This window comes from Salminus brasiliensis, chromosome 7 (assembly GCF_030463535.1).
Source record: "Salminus brasiliensis chromosome 7, fSalBra1.hap2, whole genome shotgun sequence".
NCBI lineage: Eukaryota > Metazoa > Chordata > Actinopteri > Characiformes > Bryconidae > Salminus > Salminus brasiliensis.
The window spans coordinates 30,884,089-30,907,022 of NC_132884.1; the positions used below are offsets into that span (position 1 = coordinate 30,884,089).

At 39.6% G+C, this 22,934-nt stretch overlaps 1 protein-coding gene across 1 annotated transcript in view; it reads right to left on the reverse strand.

The window, feature by feature from the left end:
• The window catches only part of LOC140560261 (potassium voltage-gated channel subfamily B member 1-like), a 59,279-nt gene extending 37,287 nt beyond the window's left edge, over positions 1–21,992 (reverse strand). The window contains exons 1-2 of the mRNA XM_072684586.1: positions 21,608–21,992; positions 19,993–20,686 (exon numbers count right to left, since the gene is read on the reverse strand). Coding sequence (XP_072540687.1) covers positions 19,993–20,547 — 555 coding nt within the window. The 5' untranslated portion in view covers positions 20,548–20,686; positions 21,608–21,992. The remainder of the gene's footprint in view (positions 1–19,992; positions 20,687–21,607) is intronic.
• Positions 21,993–22,934: the final 942 nt, after the last annotated feature.

Here is a 22,934-nt window from a genome sequence, read left to right on the forward strand (position 1 = left end):
ATTTAAGTGAGTAAAGGCGGCTAATAAACGTGGCGTGCCAAAAATGAGGAAAAAGTTATTCACTTCTGAAACAGTGTCAATAACATCTCGAATGCTTCTTTAGACACATGGACAAGCCTGTGGCAGATATCAACACAACACCAGGCTCTTTCTCTTGCTCTCTCTCTCTTACTCTCATCCCTCCAGAGATCCTGGCCTGTCCCCGCTGGTTGTCTGTGCTCTGTGAGGCGTGTGTCCTGTGTGCACCAGTGGCATCTTCGGTGGTGGGACAGCGGGCTTTCAAATGCCGTTCCCTTTAATCAGGGCAACTACCTCTGGGAAATCAGCCGATTGTAAGGCGCCCTGATGCAGCGTGACCAAATGATTCAGCTCCTGTCAGTACAAATCACTTACAGCACAACCATGATTTGCTGTGTGTGTGTGAGACAGAAATGTGTGAGTTTTATGTGCGCCTCCAGAATTTGTGCATCGCTACTTTACGAGTCATTTTTAGAAGTCCCTTGGGAGAATGTGTCACTGTGGAGCTGCTAACCACACACAGGTACAGGATCTTCCACTGTCACTGCTTCCCTGTCACAGACCTACACATACACACAGTCTCTCACTTTCTTCATACCCTTAAAATTCCTCTTTGCCTCTCCTTCTCTCTCTTTCATTCTGTACCCAATCAACTCAGCATCACCCTGATTTACATTTTGTTGCTTTTTACAATACATGAATATTAACATTATTTTAAGTGCAAACATTATTAACAATTATCATTATTAAAAAACATGCTTTCGCTGTTTTTTTTTTAAGTTAATGTAGTATGTATTCATATCATCACTACTAAGACTATATAGCTACACCTAAGCATAACAGTCTTGTGGTTTTACAAGTGGTTTGGACTAAAAGAAGATCCCCCCTGTATCTTGGTTCATTCCAAGGCTTCTTCCTTCAACTTTGAGGTACTTTTTACTTCCCACTGTCACTCACCAGGGTCTTTATGTTTATGTTTTATGTGCTGTTGCTGTTTTTTTTATTATTACTAGATTATCACAAAGCTGATTTGCAACAACAGCAGTCATTAAGCGTTGTTAAAGTTTTATTTCAGATTGTTCTGTTCACTCTCCAGTCCATACAGTCCACAAATAGAATTTAGGCTGCAAATAGACCTGAAGTAAATTCATTATGTTTGTAATGTCACAAAAAAAAAAAACAGCTCATGTATACCCACCCATTTAGGGTAGAGAGGGTTAGCCCTGTCCCTTCATGGTGAAGTAAAAAAACTTGTCTTTACAGTAGAAGGACAAGTTTACCCTTTTTAACGTTTTGTGGAAGACAATAGAAAAGGTTTTTAATACATTTTTTTTTGTTTTGGAGCATTCCAATTGGTCCCCTAATTCTGACATTTTGACACAATGTAAATAGCAACTGCCAGATTCATAATCAAGTGAAAATAACCCCAGCAAAACAGCATGACAGAGATGAAATACATATCACCCTTGAAGGCCTGATAACAAACAGCCTGCTGAATAAAGAGATGCTGGAAAATGGTCCTCTAAAAAGACTGATTATGATATTTTCGGTAGACAAAACTACCCATATGTCTTGGCAACACATACAGTTCAAGCTGTAGTAAATAAGCCTGATTAATATTGTTTTACATACATATAACATCATCCAAATGTCATAAGCAGCTGTTATGTAACAATACAACTCAATACAAACTATAGTATACAAGCCCTTTAAAGTTATAAAAGGTACAACGTTTCTTACAACAGTCACGATAGACTTCTCCACCATCCTCTCTTTTCTGAACCTGACTTTGAACTCTAATGTCATAATAACATAATACAATACAGATCCCTCTGAGAAAACATGCCAGCAACCTGCTATTGATATTTCCCATGTAAACAAGGTCACTCCAAGTTCATATTGTATGGCTCCCTCTTTCTAACTTCATATGCCATCACATGCTTTATGCAGTATCTCTGAATGTTCCATAATAATTCATTCTCCTTAGAAAGTGAATGTGGTGAGCGTTGGTTCTAAAATCAACACAGACTCCTTCCATCTGATTTTTCCCTGTGGACTAGCCCAGCATTCCCCTGGTAACATCTTCTGTGGTCCATTACTATGGCAACCGATGTTCTTTCCCACTCTGGGTAAGTGTCGGGGAATAGGGAGCAGGTGAATCAATAGAGCTCACACATGGACGCTGCCTTTTTCTCTTTCAACTCTACATACTCCCATCGATCAAATGAAATCTGTATCACGGGAGCAGAGAGGGGGTACCCTCATACCCTCATGATGAACCTGAAACAGGCCTTTGTTATTTTATAATACTCTCAGTAGACAAGATGTTGTTTAACCAACTGTAAATGAACTGAACTGGATGTTATGTCATGCGTCTATATGGCTCTGTCTAAATTGTGGGAAAACCTATTGTTGAATAAACTAACTAACTTCTCCAGCAAAGTTACCCTTTCAGAGATTCAGAGACAATGTACTCCCCCTCTAAATTCTCATTTATAGGTTAGAACATTTACATGAAGTCTCCAAACTGGAGGGATTTTAAAAGTAGAGCACTGAATTCTTGCTGGGATTTGAATTTATGATCTCCCCACACTTGATGAATATGGCAGTTAGACCATTGTGCCACAGCTATAGAATTATGCTAAATAAAGACAGTTATTTACTACATAAAAAGGTATGAAGTACATTCATCTTTCTGTTTTCGCTGGTTGAATGTGTGCTGATCATCATCTTAAAAACTTCTAAACCAAATGCTAGGTTGACCATGTTTTGTTTTACATACAGGTGAGCTAGGGAGCTTCTCTAAAGTGGTGCAATCATCTGTCTCACTGTCAAGAGACAGAAGATCACAACTTTAAATCCCAACACCATGGTCCATTCCCATTGTGGGATAGAGAGAGTGCTTAGGCTACCTGCAGATGGGAATAAACAGTTCATAAATGAAAGGGTGGGGACACAGCCTAAAAATATTCCAAATAAGTTCAGCTGCAGCACATGTATGTATGTAATGTTTAAATGAGTTGAGCTCAACTTAAAATGTATGGTTGACGAAAGTGAAGTAGAGAACTACTAATAGTTAGGAGACCAAATAGAGTTAGGAGACCAAACTTAACTCAAAAATGTTTCGCAATCAGTTACTTTAGCATTTTATGGTGGCCTGCCATTAAGTTTGTACAGTGTACTCGAATTAGTTTAAATGGCGATACATTTTGATACAGTATGCATTCATGTTTTACACCTGTGACTAAAGTTTGTCAATTTTAAACAGCTTTATCTACCACTTTATCTATCACTTTTATCTAAAAAAAAATGTTATGCTCATATTTTCATTTATTATTTTATTTATTATCATTTCATTTATCAAAGTACAACACATTTCATTTCCCTATAAGCCAATTATGCTATTACTTTCATTTACCCTGTCAATACTATCTAATTTCATGACTGATTTGATGGCGGCCATTGTAACCACTGTAATCTTAGAGGCCTCGAGTTCACTGTGTGAACAGGGTTGTGATATTAACATAGCACATGTGTTTGCTTAGTGGTTTCTCTCTGTGTTTGTCTAAAACTGAAGCCAAAGAGGTTTTCCCCATCTGGATAGCAACAGGGGCTTTTTATCACCGACCCATCTGTCTTTGAGCTGAAGCTAATGCCAGGGTTGTGTAATCGCACACAAAATGTGGTGTGATGCCACTATCGCTATGACTGTACCTCAAGCTTTTCTAGACAAGCATCTAATAACATGATAGCAGAGCTCACTACTTCTCTATTGTAACACTGTGCAGCGTGAAGCGGATCTCCATCTTGCACCATTTTGAGTATATTGAGAACTTTGCCCCTTAACATCCAAGTAAATTGAATGAGCAAGTTAATGGCGGTAAATGACCTCCCACATCTCATGTGGCCAAACAGCCTGCTTAGTGACAGGCAGACGGATTGCAAACTCAATCCGTTTCTTTGTTAAACCAGTACCCCCCATAATTCATGATGATTGGGTAACTCAACACTGATGGGATCAGTGCTTTCTAGCTCAGCTGAACTCGCAGCACTCGTCGCAGGCCCACTCTTCATTAGCAGTGAGTGCCGATCTCCCACTCTAGTCTTCAAGGAGAGCACAAACTACACCATAACTCTGATTAAATGATTCCACTTGGTGCATAATGATCTGGCTAATGCCTGAATGACTAGGTTGCTGTGCATATCTGTGGCTCTTGGCTCCACTCATTCACGCTGTTGATCTTTTATTTATCAAGCCTGTTGGCTGCTTTAGAATAGAGGTGGAAGGTGGAGGGTCTGTTTCAGGTAATTACTGATTGGCCAATGCCACACAATGGATAGTGATCTACTGCATGACTGCAGGTTGTTTAAGCCATGGAGCAGTGCTGGGAAAGTCAACACAGTGTTAGAAACCAGAGTGTTGGAGCAGTATTTGGAACAATGCTTTGTCTGATGGGGAGAGTTGTTGCACACCTGTGATCCTGAATGTAGACTGAATGTAAATGTAATGTATTGATAACTCTGAATGCAATTTAATACATGTTGGCATTAACAAACACTGGCAAAAAAGAAATATACCCCATGGCTCTGGCCTGAATCCGAGCATTTGCAGTCTGTGGTGGCTTGCATTTGGCCGCAGTCCCAGAGGGTCAGTCTGGACAGTAGGGGTTACTGTCTTTTGTTTGTGGAATGGTGTACTGATTGCATTGGGCATCCACCTGATTGTGTGGCTAGTCGAGTGGTTTGCGCTCTTTGCCAGGCACGTCAGGACACTTGGCAATGCTAAGTGGTTGGAGGTTCCTGGCTAGAAATGATACAGCAGCAGAATTCACAGACTGGTGAAAGCATATTAAAGTGTGATACACGGAGAACCATATACCAGCCTTTCCAGGTCTGTATTTTGGTAGCAAAATAAATATTATCACTTTGTATTGATCTGTATGCTGATCATGCACTAAAGAATTTTGCCATATATTAATTGTATACATTTATAATGACCCAAATGTGTCTCAGAACACAGGAAATCATCATCACTATCACTTGTTCTTCTTATTATTGCCATTATCAATAATGATTAATTCATTCCAATTTCTAGTTAGAAAAACATCAGTGAGTTCAGGATGATGAGATAATTACTCTTAACACACATTAACACACTCTGTTATTTGAGCCGTTTCTAGATGTTGCGATACAGTGACGTAAGCAGATGCCATGGAAGTGGTGTTTCTCATACGTGTGGGAGACCGCATCACTGCTGATGTCTGATGATGATTCAGATTTAATGGGGGTGCATTCCACTAGTCCAGTGCCCCGGGCTGCCGTGCTGTTAAGTGCTGATATTGCTTGGGAGAGCTAGTAAGTGTGCAGTGCTTGGATGGTTAATAAGTGCTTCCACTGCTCTGCTACAGTTAATGCAGACATCTCTGTGGAGTGGAGAGTGGCAGAGATTTCATAGTTGTCTTCATTTGGTCTGTTGTTAAAGATACCATTTTCCCCTCATTTTTAGTCTTTGTTTACCATGTTGTTTTTCTTGCTGTATTCCTGTTTTCTTTTTCCACTTCTACTCCACTGTTCAATCCACCCCTCCTGACAGATGATTATAGATGTAGTTGATAGCACCATTGTAAATAATGAATGACAGCCTGAGACGGGCGCTGCCATTGAAGCTTGAACTCTCACCTCCTAAAGTCTCTTTTATAGGCCAGACAGTCACGTGGCCCATCCCCACCGTACACTGTCTGCTTTATGTAGTCATTTGACAGCAATATTTGGTGTTAAAATAAATAGTTATTACTTTTGCTAAGCTATACTATTAAAATATAACTGCATATTTAATGACAGATGACAGTTATGCAGTTAGTTAAGTTATGTTCTGTATTGACAGCTTTGAGTCCACTCTTTTTTCATAGATTTTAAATCATGCAGTGATAAAAGATTTTTCAACAAAACAAGACTATATTGCTGTCATGACAAAAACTTCTTATTAAATCCAAATTGGGAAAACGCCTTAACATTTAATGGAAGTCAGTGTAAAACAGATTTATTTCAAGCCATTTTGGGGTATTTCTTTTAGTCTATTCATTCTACATTTTCTATTTCAATGATGTATAAAAAGAAAAATGGCAAAAATAGAGACAAGGTTTTTCTGAGATAGGCCAGACAGCCACATGGCCCTTATGTACTGTACACTACAATGGAGATACTAAGTTTTTCAGTGATACTGACAATATGTACAAAATAGAACACATTCTCCTATTCTACTTACAAACACGAATGGGGCGTTGATTGAAAGTTATTCATTCATGCCTTGACAGCCATAAGAAGAACCAGTGGCAAACCATGACTGTTAAAGCTAGGCTGAATTTCAGATCAGGCCATAAATTAAAACACTGCTACAAAATAAGAAAAAAACACTTGTACCATAATCCTGAGGGTTCCTCTGTGATATTACCCCCCTAAATTCCCGGTTATTTTTATAATAACAGTGAGGAACGGCAGTCTGGGCCTGCTGGAGGGCTTGTCTATTTATGGGCTTAAAAACTAGATAATAAGTCTGAAGTTTAAGGAGTTGACAGTTATAACAGAACTGATCCTACGTAGTGGGAGTATGCACTGCACGTTTGCTTTTTTTACAGAAAACACTACTGCCATCGCAGCCAGACTTTGATTGCCTGGCTTCATGCATCTGATACACTTCCAGCTCTGTCTATTATCACTTCATTTGAATATGCTAATGTGTATATTTAACTGTGTATATGAGAGAAAATCCCACAGGAGATAAGTGTTGGATCCTTTAGTTAAACCACTCTGTGCCCCTCCTCTTTTTGTAATATGCTAATGAAGGTCACCTTTCTCCTTGGCAACCCTGAACTGGTTGGCAGACTCCAATACCAGGTCTGTTTTGCAGGAAGCCAAATGAATGAGTTAATTACATCCAACTGCTTCCCTCAACCTAAGCTTCCACTGCAACAACAAAGGTAATTCTCATTCTCTCATTTTGGCCACAATGGTTAGTTAGAGCAGGCAAATGTTTTATTTTCAGGTAATACTTTTCTAAAGCCCTTTGATCTGATTTGCAGAATCGGGTTTCAAACTAATATGGACAGATTCTGCCATCAAAGGCACAACTGAGCCTTTATTTGGTAAAAAAAAAAAAAGAAAAACCTAATGGATGTTGACAGCACTGTTGAGAAAATGACAGTTACAGAGTTTTTTTTCTAAACCTGTGTTGCTGCACAGAGATTTGTACATTTATTAGTGACGCCTCTAGACTCCATGAACAAACCCCAGATAAATGCTCTCTGACCAACTCAGATGCAAATGTATAAAAAATGCAATTTACTTGGCATTAAAGGAACAGCCCAACAAGTTTTAGCCTACTGTCCATCTGTTGTTATGTGGCATACCCTTAAAAAATGGTGTTTAATCTCAGAACAAGTTAGTTACTGGGTTGCCTGAATAGTTTGAGGGATGAAGGCCTCCAGAACATGGGTAAGTACATTTGTTTTTTTGGAAAGAATTTTGACATGAAAATGTAATCTGACCTCTGGGGCAGGAAGGGGCAAACATTGCTAAAATATTTTTCATATTGCCCTAAAGATATTTACATATTTATAACATTCTCATCATAAAGCTACACAGCTGTTTCAGGGAGCTTTACTGGCATCACCTGCTAGAGCGATCGTTAGTCAGAAGTAGGTAATATTTTTACCCATCTAGCCAGACTGTGATTTCGGGAGTAGGCATGTCACGATAATTACACTATACACTTGCACAATTGACATGACCTCCATAACTTATACTGACCTCAATATTGCCCATTGTGTTTACTTAATGAGCAGGGCCTTTAAAGGTGAATGGGTCTGTTTGTTTTGAGAAAGTGGTCTTAGTTTATTTATATTTTATTTATGTTTTTGTGTTCCAATTCCTATGTCAGAAAATTCTTTAAAAAGTGTACTTGCATTATTATGTTATTATATTATCATTATATTAGTGGCATAAAATCTTAAAAATGGTCTTAAAATTACACAATATTGTTTATTGCAATTATTTCTGGAACAATACATTGTCTAAAACAACAAAAAAAGTTATCATGACAGGCCATCAGTCACATCCACACCTGAAATGTTCAGTTCTCCTGTGCCATAATTATTTATCTTCAATGCTTTTGTTGTTTAACACATTGTACAATCACAGGATCCACCAGTGGGTCCAAACGTTTTTAGACACTTCTGTACCTTAAGAATCAACTGTACTGTTTGACAACCTCTTAGCAAGCCAATAGGAATGATGTATGAGTAAAACATACATCATTCCTTTTATCTTTTGGTATCATTTATTTGCATTACCTTTTCTTGGGTATTCATGTCTTATATAATGGTTATTTTTTATATAATGTTTAAAGTTTTAGTCCTGACCTCAATTGTTGTAGGCTGTAAGAGCAAGTTACTGTTTTCTGTGAGACTCTATGCTGGCTAAGTACTGCAGTGCAATAATGGTGTGCAGGGTAGTAGGCCATGAAATTTAGTTAGCTGACAGAATGCCAGTGCCATTTTGTCCTATATTTGGGGCAAAAAATACTAGTCTTTGACTATTGAGAGTGAGGAATTTCAAAGTTATTAATAATAGAAAAGTTAGACTAAATGAATGTAATAGGTATTCTCAAAATAAATTAAATGTTTAATAAAGTCTTGTTGGTGGAAGATAATTTCGCTGTGTTAGACAAACAAAACAACACAACAACAAAATTAATATTAAGTAGATTACATTTATTTTATATTATTATCTTTCTGCTGCTGAATATTGTCATATCGACAGTGTGTAGTTTAGCTGAGTTAGTCTAACAATGGAAGGTTTGTAGCTTTAACATTATAGTTGAGATTACTTAAAAAGGTGCATGTAAATTGTTAGTAATTTTTAAGTGAGTAGTATATTATTTGTGTATTTTGAATGGTAAAACTTGGATGACAAATTGATGCAAAATATAATAAAATGCTTTTTAACACTGGAAGGGGACCATCTTGCCTCTACAGTGGAACAAAAAGCCCCTTTTTTGCATCATCATACTGTACATGCTAAACTAATCCTCAGATATGGTTTAGCTTCCAGTAAATATTCCAGTATGTATTGCTTCTAACATGCATTATCCCAATTTTCCTTTACAACAAAATGTGTTAACTGACCAAGCAGATAGAAAACAATGGAGTCAATGCAATACTGCAGCAAATACTTATTCTAAAACATTACAGTCCCTGTTTAATAGCATATGCTGCCTAATCCAGCCTACACTCCCCAAGCCACTTTAGATTCCCTACAGTTATTGGCTCTTTGCAGGCTCAGTAAACTGGCATATTGGCTTAGTTAATATGACACATGAAATAAACACCGGCTGCATCGCCAACAGACTAATCCTGGTTCCAGACTCCTGCTGATGCTGCAATCCATGCTACTGACAAACGGTCCCTCTAATGGGAGTTTTTAACCTGCTTATCCTCTCTTTGTGAGGGTGGGACACTTCTCATTGATCAAATAGTATCCATGTCAAGAATCAATAATGCTAATCTCTGTTTGTTGTTAAAAAACAACACATAGTCTTTTTCCTGCTCTCAGCTAATGCTGTGGTCTAAATTTAGGAAGCACCAATTAAGAATAGCCTTCCTCCACACAAGTTCAAAGGAATCAGCTGGATCGTTTAAGAATCTTCTAGAGGAGCCTTGTTCACAGTTGCTGTGGACAGCATACATGAATTATATCAAAAAGAGGGACAAAAACAGGATTGTCTGTAAATGTGTGTGTTGTGGTGGTGGGGTGTCTTAAAAATAAAGGGGCCATAAAAAGTGTGTTGAAGCTTTCGTTTCCCTAACGTTTATAATAATAGAATAATTCGAGTTTGATAAATGGATCTGATGCATGAACCACACATACTGTTCTGTCCTCCTTCAAAAGAAAATCCTCGGCATGCAATCCTCAGAAGCTAAAGTTAGGGTGGGCAAATAATGATCCAGTGTTGGCTAAAAGCTAACAGTATTACCTGTTCTTTTCATTGTCTCTATCCTTTGAAAACAAACTGGACTACCTGAGCTATCTACCAAACTAACCACACATCCGAAGAGAAAGCAACATATTATTTACATTATTATTATTTTTACTGGTAAGACTCAAGAAGTGAGTAGAGGCAAGGCTAAAAGCTAACTGGCTACAGTATAAATGAGTGGACACAACAGGAGGAAAGACTGTAAGACTCTGGAATATTTACATTGTCTAAACTATGCTATAATATGCTTGTCATTTTTTCCCACAAGCCCTCTGTAAAAGGATTTTCAGAAAGAAATTCTGTGAAATAACAGGGTTGTAAACTGTGTCTGAGCATGTTTTGTCCCAAACCAAGTTGCATACTTAAAATTTACACATCAAGGAACAAATCAAATACTCAATAAATGCATTCTTTGGCACTTTACAGAACCTTGTTTGTAAATGAGATAAGTATAAAATGAGAAAATACCCTTTTTTCATAGAACCTCTACATAATGTAAAAGTCTGATCGCTGACTATGCATTTCAGTATGTGCTTCGCATGTGAAATGAATGAGAGACATTGGATAGGCTATCTTATAGATTTATAGGGCCTATGTCAGGAAATGGGACTGCCCAGACACACACATACAGAATATACACACATGGAAACAAAAACCGTCCATCTTTAGGCATTGTCATTCATATAACACCATCTGTTCGTCCATACGTTCATATGAACCCAATGCAGCTTCATATTGGGTTGTACAGTATAGTCATAAAGACTTAAGTTGGTTATGTCTCACAGTGTGTGTGTGCGTGTGTGTACGTATGTGTGTTTGCATGCATGCTGTCACTACAAACAGTGACTACCCCTCGAGACCGTGCTCACTGATGTGCTTTTTGTCTTCACTCTGATGCCTCTGGATGGCCTGTCCCTGCACAGTGCAGCTCTGTTTACATCTTAATGTAATTGTCGTGAACTCTCTCTCTGAGCTGCTACAGAAACACGTTTGAGTCAGGTGACACTGGAAAACAATGTTAAAGGGCTCATATCAAGGAAAACTGAAGTGGAATAAAAGAGCAGTAGGTAAATATGGTTAAAGTACACTTTTCAAATGCACTGTTCACTCTTCAGCCCATAGAGTTCATTTATACACATTACAGCAAAACCAGCTTGTTGGTGTCATAAAGAAAACATTTATATACACCTAACCATTCAGCCTACAGCAGTTTAACCCCATTCATTCACCTTAAAGTTAAAGAGTATTTAGCCTGGACTGCTTTCTGAATTAGGCATAAAACAGGGAAGCCAACCAGAACAGTTATCATTTACATATATTTTAAAGATACAGTAATGCAAGTAGTCTGCTCAAAGAATCAGAGGTTGGTTGATTATTAATGTGTATACAGGTGACATAAGCTGCAGTAAAATACACTATATGGAAAAAAAATTGGGAGACCTGATTATTTATTGTTTCTTCTGAAAGCAAGGATATTAAAGAAGAGTATATCTTGCTTCTGCTGAAGTAACTGTCTATACTGTCCAGGAAATGCTTTTTTTACTAGATTTGATTGCATAAGCGCGCTAGTGAGGTCAGGATGGTGCATGATTGCCACTCCACCTTATCACCTTAACTCTCCAACTCATCCCAAATATAAATCATTGTATTAGGTAGAGCACCATCATTCCACAGAACACAGTTGTACAGCTCAATTCTGAGGTGGCAAAAAGTTCATGTTTATGTGCTCCAGAGAGTCCTATTCTATTGTCAGTACTTCTCTGCAGGAGCTAGACAAGCTGTGTGTGTCAGCAATGGGTGCAACTTAAAGAAGCTAAATGCAATCATTTGAAGGGACGACCTAGCTCATAGTTAAAGCAGAAGGCCACTGTTTTTTTCAAGCTCTCTTTAGTTCATTAATGATTGTGTAATAGTAAAAAATAGAAATTGAATAAAGTTATTATTTCATTTCTGACTTCCATATAGTTCAAATATCGAATGTCAGAATCAGATCAAAAGTTCTATATTTGCTTTTAATGCATCATGACTGGGCACATAAATGAAAGAATCAGCTTGCATTGTCTCTGGAAATGCTTCTTTTCTCAGGACGGCATTGCAGTGGTTTTAGGTTCCAGCGATTGACTTTTAGAGGACAGAGAGACTTAACTGAACTCTTGAGGAGTGAGTGTGCCCGTCTTCTACCAGAGCAGTCTATGAGTGGGAAAGTGTAGGATATCTCTGAGATAAGATGGCACCCTCTGGATGTGCTAGAAGGAATGAATGAGTCGCCTGTGGTTGAAATCAAAACCTTTAATGGACATGTCACTGAACAATAGTGATGTTGCTGCTGAGTCATACCTGTGTGTGTGTGTGTGTGGCCTAAAGGTTAGAGAAGCAGGAGCGGGACTTGAAGGTTGCTGGTTTGTTTCCAAGGACTAGCATCCATGGCTTTGGTGCCCTTCAACAACCCCCACTCTTAAATATTCCCTGGGTTCCCTGAGGATCCCTGAGGGGCTATTTGCTACTGTGAGTAGTTTACTGTCACGGATGGGTTAAATACAGAGGGTTCATTCCATTGCACTGCTGGGCGATTGCGGTAAAGTGTGCTTCATCATCATTATCAATATGTGTGAATAGTCCCAATCCACACATAAAAAATAACGTACTCCAAGGCTATCTCACATTATTTGTTTATTTGAGATTAAAATAACACCTCCTCCTTCCTCAAGTGAAAGAAACTGGCCAAGCCTGTGGCATTGGTTGCTCTGACTGAGGATGTGTTTGTCATCTGAGCTCCTATTCTCTGCCCATATGCGTAACTTGGTGTAATATTACTTGGACATAATAGAATGCAAACCGTGCCTTATGCTTGCTGTAGGTTTATGTCCCATAAAATTGACTGTCAGCCTCTGAAGCTTGGCAGTTCAATTCTATGCTTCAGCTTCAGAGGGTCCGTTCACAGCAGCTCTCATAACACCAGCATATTTTATACTATAAAGCATTTCATTTGCATTTCATACGTTGAACCTTACAAGCCTCAATTATGGCACACAATAACAAAAACATGGTGCAATTTCAGATTCATTACTGAGAAGAACTTGTAACTCATTAAAATAAGAGAGGGCTTGTTCAAGGTTCAATTGATACCAGTTATGTTTAAAAAAAGGATAATTTTTTTATGACGTGCATTTTTTGCCTTTTTTGATATACAAACACAAGGGAAAATGTCAGAAGACTGCCACTACAGAATACCAGTTTAATCTAAGCATAAGTACATAATTAGTAACAGCAGAAAAATCTCAACAATAATAATACTAGACTTTTAAAAGGTACCAGTCTCAATCAAACATACATATTTCATATATTGTACTCTCTAAAACACAGGACATATATCAGTGGTTCTGAAGGTGAAAAATCACACCCGTGGAGAAGTCTGTCTCCTGTATGTATTTTGGGAGGTGATAACTCTACAGTATTGGGCAGGAGGGTGACAGAGAGAGTTATGGATAGTCCATATTGCACCTTCCCTGGCCTCGGCACAAAGTCAAGCATAATTAATGTGCTATTAAAAATTCATATGTGCTGAAAAATACATGCGGAGGAATCTGTGTATGAGGGCACAGAGCTGTTTCAGCCTTGCTGACCCACAATTAAACACAGGGAAACAAGCTAGCTGGCACACGGGCGCTATTAAACTTGCTGCTGACTCTTTTATAGCCCAGTGTCCATGGCTCTGACTGCAAAGCATGGGACAGGGGGCTTGTTTGTCAACTCAAGCAATGCAATCAATGACATTACTCTGGCACCAACCTAGTCTCCCTCTCTCTCTCTTTCTCTCTCTCTTTTTTCTATCTTGCATGCATGCTTTGTGTTTCTCTTGTCAACACTTTTTAGTGACTTTAAATCATATAAACTCAGATATAAAAATATATATATAAAATCAGATTATATAACGACTCTTTGCACAGTAGTACAAGGGAAAATAGCCCACAAAATGAGGGAATCACAGATACCACTAAGTTTGGACACTACTAAACACAAGTCAAGTACTATTACCTTCCGAGTATTCTCGGAAGGTGGGTCTTCAGTCTGCGTTTGAAGACAGCGAGGGACTCTGCTGTTCAGACACCCAGGGAAAGTTCATTCCACCATTTCGGTGCCAGGACAGAAAAAAGCATGGACACTTGTCTGCCATGGATTTTAAGGGATGGCGGATCAAGCCGAGCCATACTTGAAACTTGAAGGGCTCCTGGTGCAGATCGGCTTTTGACCATTGTCATCAAGTACGGAGGGGCTGGTCTGTTGTTGGCTTTGTAGGTCAGCGTCAAGGTTTTGAATCTGATGCGGGAAGCAGCTACAGGAAGCCAGTGAAGAGAACGCAGCAGTGGATGCATTCTGTATAAGTTGCAGGGGCCTGATGGTGCGCAAAGGGAGACCAGCCAGAAGAGAGTTGCAGTAGTGAAGTGTAGAAGTGACAAGAGACTGAACAAGCACCTGTGTGGCCTCTCTAGAAATGAAGGGTCGAATTCTCTGGATGTTGTACAGGAGAAATCTGCATGGTATGCGAGGGAGTTAGTGAGGGAGGTCACCAAGACACCTATGACTACTTTGACAAAGTTAAATTGATGCTGATGCTGCCATTACCATGCTTCACAATGCGGATGGTGTGCTTGTGGTGATGTTGTGTGTTTGGGAACAAACACTGTGTCTAGTCTGATGGCCAAAAAGCTCCATTTAGTTCTCATCAGAGATTCACCCCAGACTTATGTTCAGCCCAATACATATATAAGAGCCATTCTTTTTCAAATTAAAAATCAATATATATATGATAAAATGATCATTGGTATCTTTTCCTCTGACTGAGGAGGTGTTTTTGTCCTATGAGCTCCTATTCTCAGCCCATGTACACGGCTTGGTTTAATAATATTACTTGGGCATTAATTTAAGCTTTATTTAACCAGGAGGTCCCATGAGATCTCCTTTTCAGGGGACACCTGATAGATTGTCTACTGTATGTTGAGAAACACAACAAAGGGAAGACCCCTTTGCATTTCTATACAAGAGAGACATACCTACAGCATTAATAAGCCCATTTTCATTAGACGGCAAACAAGATGAAGCTCATTGCAAATTTTATGGTAGATTATTTCTGCAATTATTTATGGGATTATGGCTTTTGCCCCTGGTGAAATCTGTTCTAAAAGGATTGTTGAGTGCCCCACTGAGCTTGGGAAGTGAAAAGCTGGGAAGATCCTGTGAAGGCTGTGTCTTGCACTGGAGCACGAGGGCAAATGGAGGTGAGAATATCCACCAGGATCACATTAGTCTCACAGGATTTGCTCAGCTTATCAGACTGCTGCTAACAGCCCATGCTGGGGGCTTGTGTGATGCTGCTGACTTGAATAAGAGTAAGGGTATTGTATGGATATGGATAATGGATTTAGGTAAAGGTTACTGAGGTTGTTAGAGATGGCCTGGAATCATTCTGGTTGAACTTAGATAGCTGTTTAGATATGTAAGCACTGTTTGGTTTGAAATTGTAAGCACAGAGTATTCATACAGGTACAGTCATGTGAAAAAATTAGGACCCTCATGAAAACATACATCTTCTGGTCTCGGGCTTGGTAGAACAGCCTGATGACCTGGCCATGTTGGCAGCTGTTTACTTATTTTGCGGACAGTGGGAGAGCTGAACTTTTACCGCACAGGATGGCGTTTTCTGGCATTTCTATTATTTACATTACACAAATGATTTTTTACATTTTATTCTATTATTTTACATTTCTTCAATTTTATGTATTTAGTTATATCACTGCCATCTATCTGACAGTATTGCTAACAGGAGTCTGAATAAATGTTGAGAATTTATAATAATTATGCTTTAATTAGACTTACTTACGCTTAGGTAACTACAGGCTGTTTAAGGATACAGCTTGTTTTAGTCTAGACCTGTTTAGAAGACCTTTCAAAATTGTAATTATTCAAACTACATAACTTATATAATTAGTTTTCTACTAGTTACTGAATACTTACTAAACAATGAGTCTCACTAACTGATAACATACTAATCCTGGAGTTTAAGGGGTTTACAATTAGCTGGGAATTAAAAACAGTCACAGCTTCCTGTCCTGTGTTTGGGCTGTCCCATTCTCACCTGGCACCCTAGCCCCACCCCCTTGTTATCTTTCTCACCTGTATCTAGTCTGACTGAACCCCTCCTGGCAATTATTGTGCCCAGCATACACACATTTGTGTATTTGTTTTTTGGCTGCATTTTATACTACATGTCATACAATGAAACAACTAATATATACATACTAGCTAAAGAATGTACTGGTAGTGGGGGTAGTGCACCATGCTGACATACTGTTTACTCTGAAAGTATGTAGTTTTGTCTCTTATGTTGTATAAATGATTCATTTCCGTTTGTTAACTATTAGGTACCTTCTTGCATTTTACTCTGTATGCTGTACCTGTTTAGGCCTCAGTATTCATTGCTGTTCATATATCTTTAGTTGTAGTCTGCCTTTTATCTCAATGGATTCTGCAGTGCTTTATGTTTCTGCCTCAGTCGATTTAGCTATGGGATTAGAAAAATCCTACATTGTACAAAGAAGACAGAACACCACTCCTATTACTGCTAGAACATGATCAGGTTTAAGGAAGTCATGTTTGTTTTAACCCTTTCAAAATCTGAGACTGCCTACATAACAACTATCCATTAGGATATGTTTTAAAGCTCTTTTACTTCTTTTTAAGCTCTAAATGTCCTGTTCCTGATGCATGATCTTACACACTAGTGTTCTGCTAATGCACTCTGTAAATTATGGAAAATGTGGACAGGCCTCTTTTCGTTATGATGATTACTATTACTGTATTCGGCAGTCAAGCTGTACACATATTTAAGACACACTTAAAAACATAAACGCCTCAGACAAATTGTTGTAATTTAATATTGTCAGGAAAGGATTAGACCAGTTCCTTAAACTAATTTCTGTCCATTTTGGCCCAGTCTTCCACTAACCTCCTGTCCAACACTGATATGCCATTCTGGCATTTCAGAATGACCACTGTAGGGTGCATCGGTCCAAATCTGTGTGAACGGTTTAACAGACATGATGGAACCCTAGGATACTTGGACTGCCCAGCAAAATCACCAGACCTGAATTGCATTTCTCAGTTTAGAACAGCAGGAAATGGGCACACACAAACTCTAGCTCAAATGTGCATCCAGCTAGTGAAAGTGGAGGGGGGGGGGGGGGGGGGTTGGGGTAAAATTCACAGGAACCTTAACAACTTGGTGAAAACCTTATTTTATTTAACCTTATTTAACCTTTTTTATTTGATTTGATTTATTTTTTATTTCATCTATGGCTGTAAGACCTAAACAACAGTATGGAAAGTGCTCAATAAAAAATGCAAATAACCTCTTGCATAGGCTTATTATATAACACTAATATTGCCAGCTGACTTAGAATGCACAGAGCACAATGTGTGTAATTAAAGGAGCTATCTCTCAGTTCCTTCTGACTGTGTCTGGAGTCAGAGAGACACTGTCTGAGAGAAACACTTGAGTAAGAGCATGTGACCAAGCAAAGAAAACAGCCTCCACTCACAGCGAGATGCCCTCTTTAGCATACTGCAGAGACTCAAGTGTGAGCGCAATATTCTCCAGATCAACCTCTGTCTCTCTATGATCTGAGACACTTCAGTGGTAAGTGTTTATCAAATAAGTCCAGGGCTGAAATCTACAACTCAACACTTCAGCATAAGTAAGTGTAGTAGCAGGACCTGATTTCAGTAAAGAACTGATGTCCTTTTTGAGAGAAGGATGCCAGTTCCTTATGTAAATTGTTGTCTTTATTCTACAGCTCTTGAGAGAGGTCAGTTGTGTGTACCTTGTGGAGAGAAAATATACTACCAAGGCACCTGACAGTGTAATAATATGCTACAGGAAGATCTGCTGGATGGCTTTACATTACATTGCGCTTTTAAGCTAATTGCACAGTAATGTATGTGCCTACGTGTGGAGCTGCCTTGGTATCATTTGACAGGAATGTGCACTGCTAATTAGACCTGTCCAGCATTTTCAATAATGCACATTAATTCATTACAGGTGTGTCTCACACGCACTTATATGATTGTATGCCCCCACACACACAGACACACACACATATATGTACATATAATGTCTCCTCAGGTACACTATGCTGAATTTTTAGGTATGTTTTGAATCATTATACTGTTGCCAATGCCACTTGTAGCAACACAACCCCATCTAAACCTCTAAAGCTCCCCTAGAATGTCATTTTGAAGTAATAATCCATGCTGCAGAAACTGCAAGATAAAACCACAAGCTGAAAAGTTAGCTTTGTAAAGCATTTCCTTGCCTTGTGGGCATCATTTACTTTTGTTTTTAAATCTTTGGAAAGTGTTGCTCAGAGAATCCCATTTTGATGATTGCTAGGAAAAAGTTTAAAGAGTCAGAGATTTTAGAAAGCTTGGAAATTTGATTCCGCTGATAATTTGAATGGGTAACATGTCTCAGGCCTGATTTGCTAATCAAGGTCTGAGACCCTTAGATTGCTTCGAGATGCTTCGTGCTAACGAATAATACCAAATATGTTACATTCAAAACTTATGATCATGCATTCTTAAAATGAGGGTATCAAACAGGGTTCTCTTAATACATAAAACCCTTTTCTTCTTTTGGGAAATAAATCCATTACATTCAAACCTTGGAAAAGGATTCTTTTGGGAAATAAACCCATTTTAGCACCTTTGTTTTAAGAGTACTGTATATATCCATTAAGAAAGTAGGCTCGTTTTCTTTCACATTTTTGTGTCACATGCGGCCACAAGTGATTCACCAGTATGAAGTAATGCAGAACCTACATCACTTTATTATGCATTATTACAGAAGTGCAGAAATGTCAAAAGTCTACTCCATTCTGACCTCATACTTTGTCACTAGAGCAGACAAATGAGGAGTTTGAGAGCATTTGCGGGTTAAGTGCATGTAATGACTGATAATATCCAACCCATCTCCTTCGGTGGAGCTGTGCCGACACCACTGGAGCTCCATTATATTGATTCCCGAGGCCTCTCAGGGATACTCTGGTGCATTACTTTGAATTGATCAGCATAGCATTTTGCAATTAGCTTGACGTGGAAAATGACATGACAGCACTTACTTAGAACACATAGAAGAGCAAAGGATATTGACTCTTCTGGACCACTCCCATGTAATTTGGAGTAGAGCACTGTTGCTTTGCCCTACTGCAACTGCATGTAGGTTATTACACCATTATTAGAGGCCTTCTGAAAGACACCTGTATATGTCAATGGACAGGGCTTTCTGAATGCCCATGTTTTCAAAAATATATTACTTTGTGTTTGGTGTAGGCCTGTCTGGAAAGACAGGATTTCTGTCTGGCTGATGAATAGGCCTACTGAACAAAGGTGCCAAAGTGTATCTTTTGAGTGATGCCACAGAAGAACCATCTTTGGTGCCCTAAAAAAACTTTTGGTTCATGGTCCTTTATGAAAAACACTGTACTCTCATTCTCTCCATTTATGACAATGAATTTAGACTCATTTCCTTGTTTGTAGTAAAAGCACAGAAAGGTCATTTATAATAGAGGCTGATTATCAGTGTATTTTGAGTCAGAGGGCAGAATCAATCATATTAAGCAAACATGGATAAGGTTGAAAAAAACAAAACAATGTATTCATTTAAAGAACAATAACCAACCATTGGTTGTTGGTTTAGGCTTCCCTAAGGAAACAACACTTGTTTTTTTCGGGTACTTTAATTTTCATAAGTGTAGAAGGGACAGCATGCAGCAGGTCAGTTTATTCAAACTAGCACATTGTGAACCCTGAGGTGTGCTTCTTGTGCTGGAAAACATTAGGCCGCTGAACAAATTAAAAGCCAACCAAATCATCCATGAAGCGCTTACCTTGGCTGCAAAAGATGAATTGGGCTTCTCCAAAAGATCCCAAAGTTTCTTCCTCTTCTCCGTGCAGCATGTGTTGTCAAACTCCTCGCCTTCTCTTTCCCTCATGGATTCAGCCTCGCGCTTCAGCTCCTCATTCATCTGCTCCTTCTTCTGATGGTACCGAGCCTGGCAGCAGGACTCCAGGTAAATTTCGTCAATCCCCCAAAAGTCTAGCTCCTGGCTGAAGGAGAGTGCACACATCTCCTCCATCATGTGCAGCTTTCCAGTGCGGTAGAAGTTCAGGATGGACGTGAAGGCTCCTGGATGCCTGTCAAAGAAGTACTCATTATCATCCAAGTTGTAGTCATCACACACCTCTATGATGGACTCATGGGTGTTGCAGTCTCGCAGTTTGCCCAGTCTGGTGCGCGGGAGCCGGTCTAGAGTCCTCCACAGCACCTCGTGGAGAAGCCCTCCAACGTTGAGCCTCACCCGGCGGGAGCATGCCTTACTCCGGATGATTTCCACCGGCTCTGGAGGCAGTGAGGTGGTGGAGCGAGAGCCTGTCTTGATCATCTCTCTCCAGGAAGAAGGTTTCTCTCTTTAAAACCCGAGCAAAAAAGAAAAGGAGTGCAGCCGAAGGGCTTCCAGAGATACGACCCTTGGAGGATTGCTCACCGCCTAAATTTGGACCTGCTCTCCTTCATGCTTGCGGCTGAAAAAAGGAGGAAGGGGGAGGGGGAGGGGTGAACATTTAAAAATTGAAAATTAAGCTGCTTCAGAAAATTTACAAGGGGGGTAAACTCACGAAATGTTAGGCTCTTTATCCACGCTAATAAGAACTCTAATCTGCTCAATGAGAAGCTCTACTGCTCGTCCTATTGGACTAGCCTTCGGATGGTTGCTGTCCAGTGCTGAAAGCAGCACCTATTACAACCCCCACTCATTCTGCTCAACGTGGCTTCACTCTTTCATGATCTAATTTTCGTTCTTTTTCGTAGTGAAGCCAGTTTATACGGATCAGTCTAAGCGTGAATCACAGACGTCCTCTCAAGCAATGACTGTGTGTGTGCCCACTTGACATTTGCAGGTGTTCCTCTGTCCTACTCATCTCCCCTAAAGCGATAATAGCCCTACTAACACAGATAAGCAGGTTACGTTTATAGTTCAAAACAGATTAATCGCTGGGCAGAGTAAAACGAGAACCAGCTCATTGCTTTGGGATTTTAGACAGGTTCCAATAAGAGCATTTGGGCACAACTGGTGAAATGTTCTGACTCTGAGACTACCAGACGCAGGAAACAGGTGAGTAGTTTGAGTAGAGTGTTTATAATAATGTAATAAAGTGTTTTGGAGATGTAAGGTGACCTATGAGCTCTGTGGCGAAAAGTTTACATAACACATAATCAATCGATTCTAAAATTGCAAGCCACGATTATGCCCAAAACTCCATAATTTCACCACCGATAATATGCATATCGACATATGTTTACCCTTAGTTTACTTACTTTCGGCAGTAACTGCGTTATTGTAATTTTGGCACATTTGACTCAAATCAGTGCATCACTTCTAATATATAATCTAGAATAATGACAGAAACACTGACATCCCGAAGCTCGTGCAATGTGTCACTTACCCGTTAGTGTTCGCTGGGGCAGATGTGAGGAGGCAGCTCTGAGGAGTGCTTTGGGTGGACGTGAGGAAGCTCGTGCTGGAGGAGCGAGCTACTCCTCTCTCTCTGCCTCCGTGTCTGGAGCAACCCCTTCGCGGAGCACGCGGCCGGTTTGGCGACTGGTCGCGAGTCTCCGCTCCATTCCGGCTCGATTCCCACACGCTGTCAACATCAACAAGTAGCCCGTGCGCTGTAAATCCACGAGCTTGGTGTTTCCCCTTGGGTAAAAAAAGAGGGGCAGTGAGTACGAGCGTACGGAAAGTGTGTGTGTATGTGTGTGTTTGTGTGTGAGTGAGTGAGAGAGAAGGAAGCCGCTTCAGATCTGCAAAGAGGAGGAGTGTGCGCGCCAGCTCCGCCAAGCGACTGTAGTGCGAGCGCGCTCTCTCCCTCCCTCATCACTCTCTCACTGTCTCTCACTCTTCTGTCCCTCTCTCTTTGTTTTCCTCACCCGTCTCTCTCTCTTCTCTCTTTTGCTGTATGTCGTCACCTGTATGTCTATCTATCCATCTATCTATCCACGTATCTGTCTATCTATCCATATATCTATCCACCCATCTGTCTATCTATCCATGTATCTGTCTATCTATCCATATATCTAACTACCCGTCTGTCTATCTATCCATCTATCTATCCACCTATCTATCTATCCATATATCTAATCACCTGTCTGTCTATCTATTCATCTATCTAACCTCCCGTCTGTCTGTCTATCCATCTATCTATCCACCTATCTGTCTATCTATCCATATATCTAATCACCTGTCTGTCTATCTATCCATCTATCTAACCACCTGTCTGTCTATCTATCCATATATCTATCCACCCATCTGTCTATCTATCCATATATCTAACTACCCGTCTGTCTATCTATCCATCTATCTATCCACCTATCTATCTATCCATATATCTAATCACCTGTCTGTCTATCTATTCATCTATCTAACCTCCCGTCTGTCTATCTATCCATATATCTATCCACCTATCTGTCTATCTATCCATATATCTAATCACCTGTCTGTCTATCTATCCATCTATCTAACCACCTGTCTGTCTATCTATCCATATATCTATCCACCTATCTGTCTATCTATCCATGTATCTGTCTATCTATCCATCTATCTAACCACCTGTCTGTCTGTCCATCTATCTATCCACATATCTGTCTATCTATCCATCTATCTAACCACCCGTCTGTCTATCTATCATCTATCTAACCACCTGTCTGTCTATCTATCCATCTATCTATCCACGTATCTGTCTATCTATCCATCTATCTAACCACCCGTCTGTC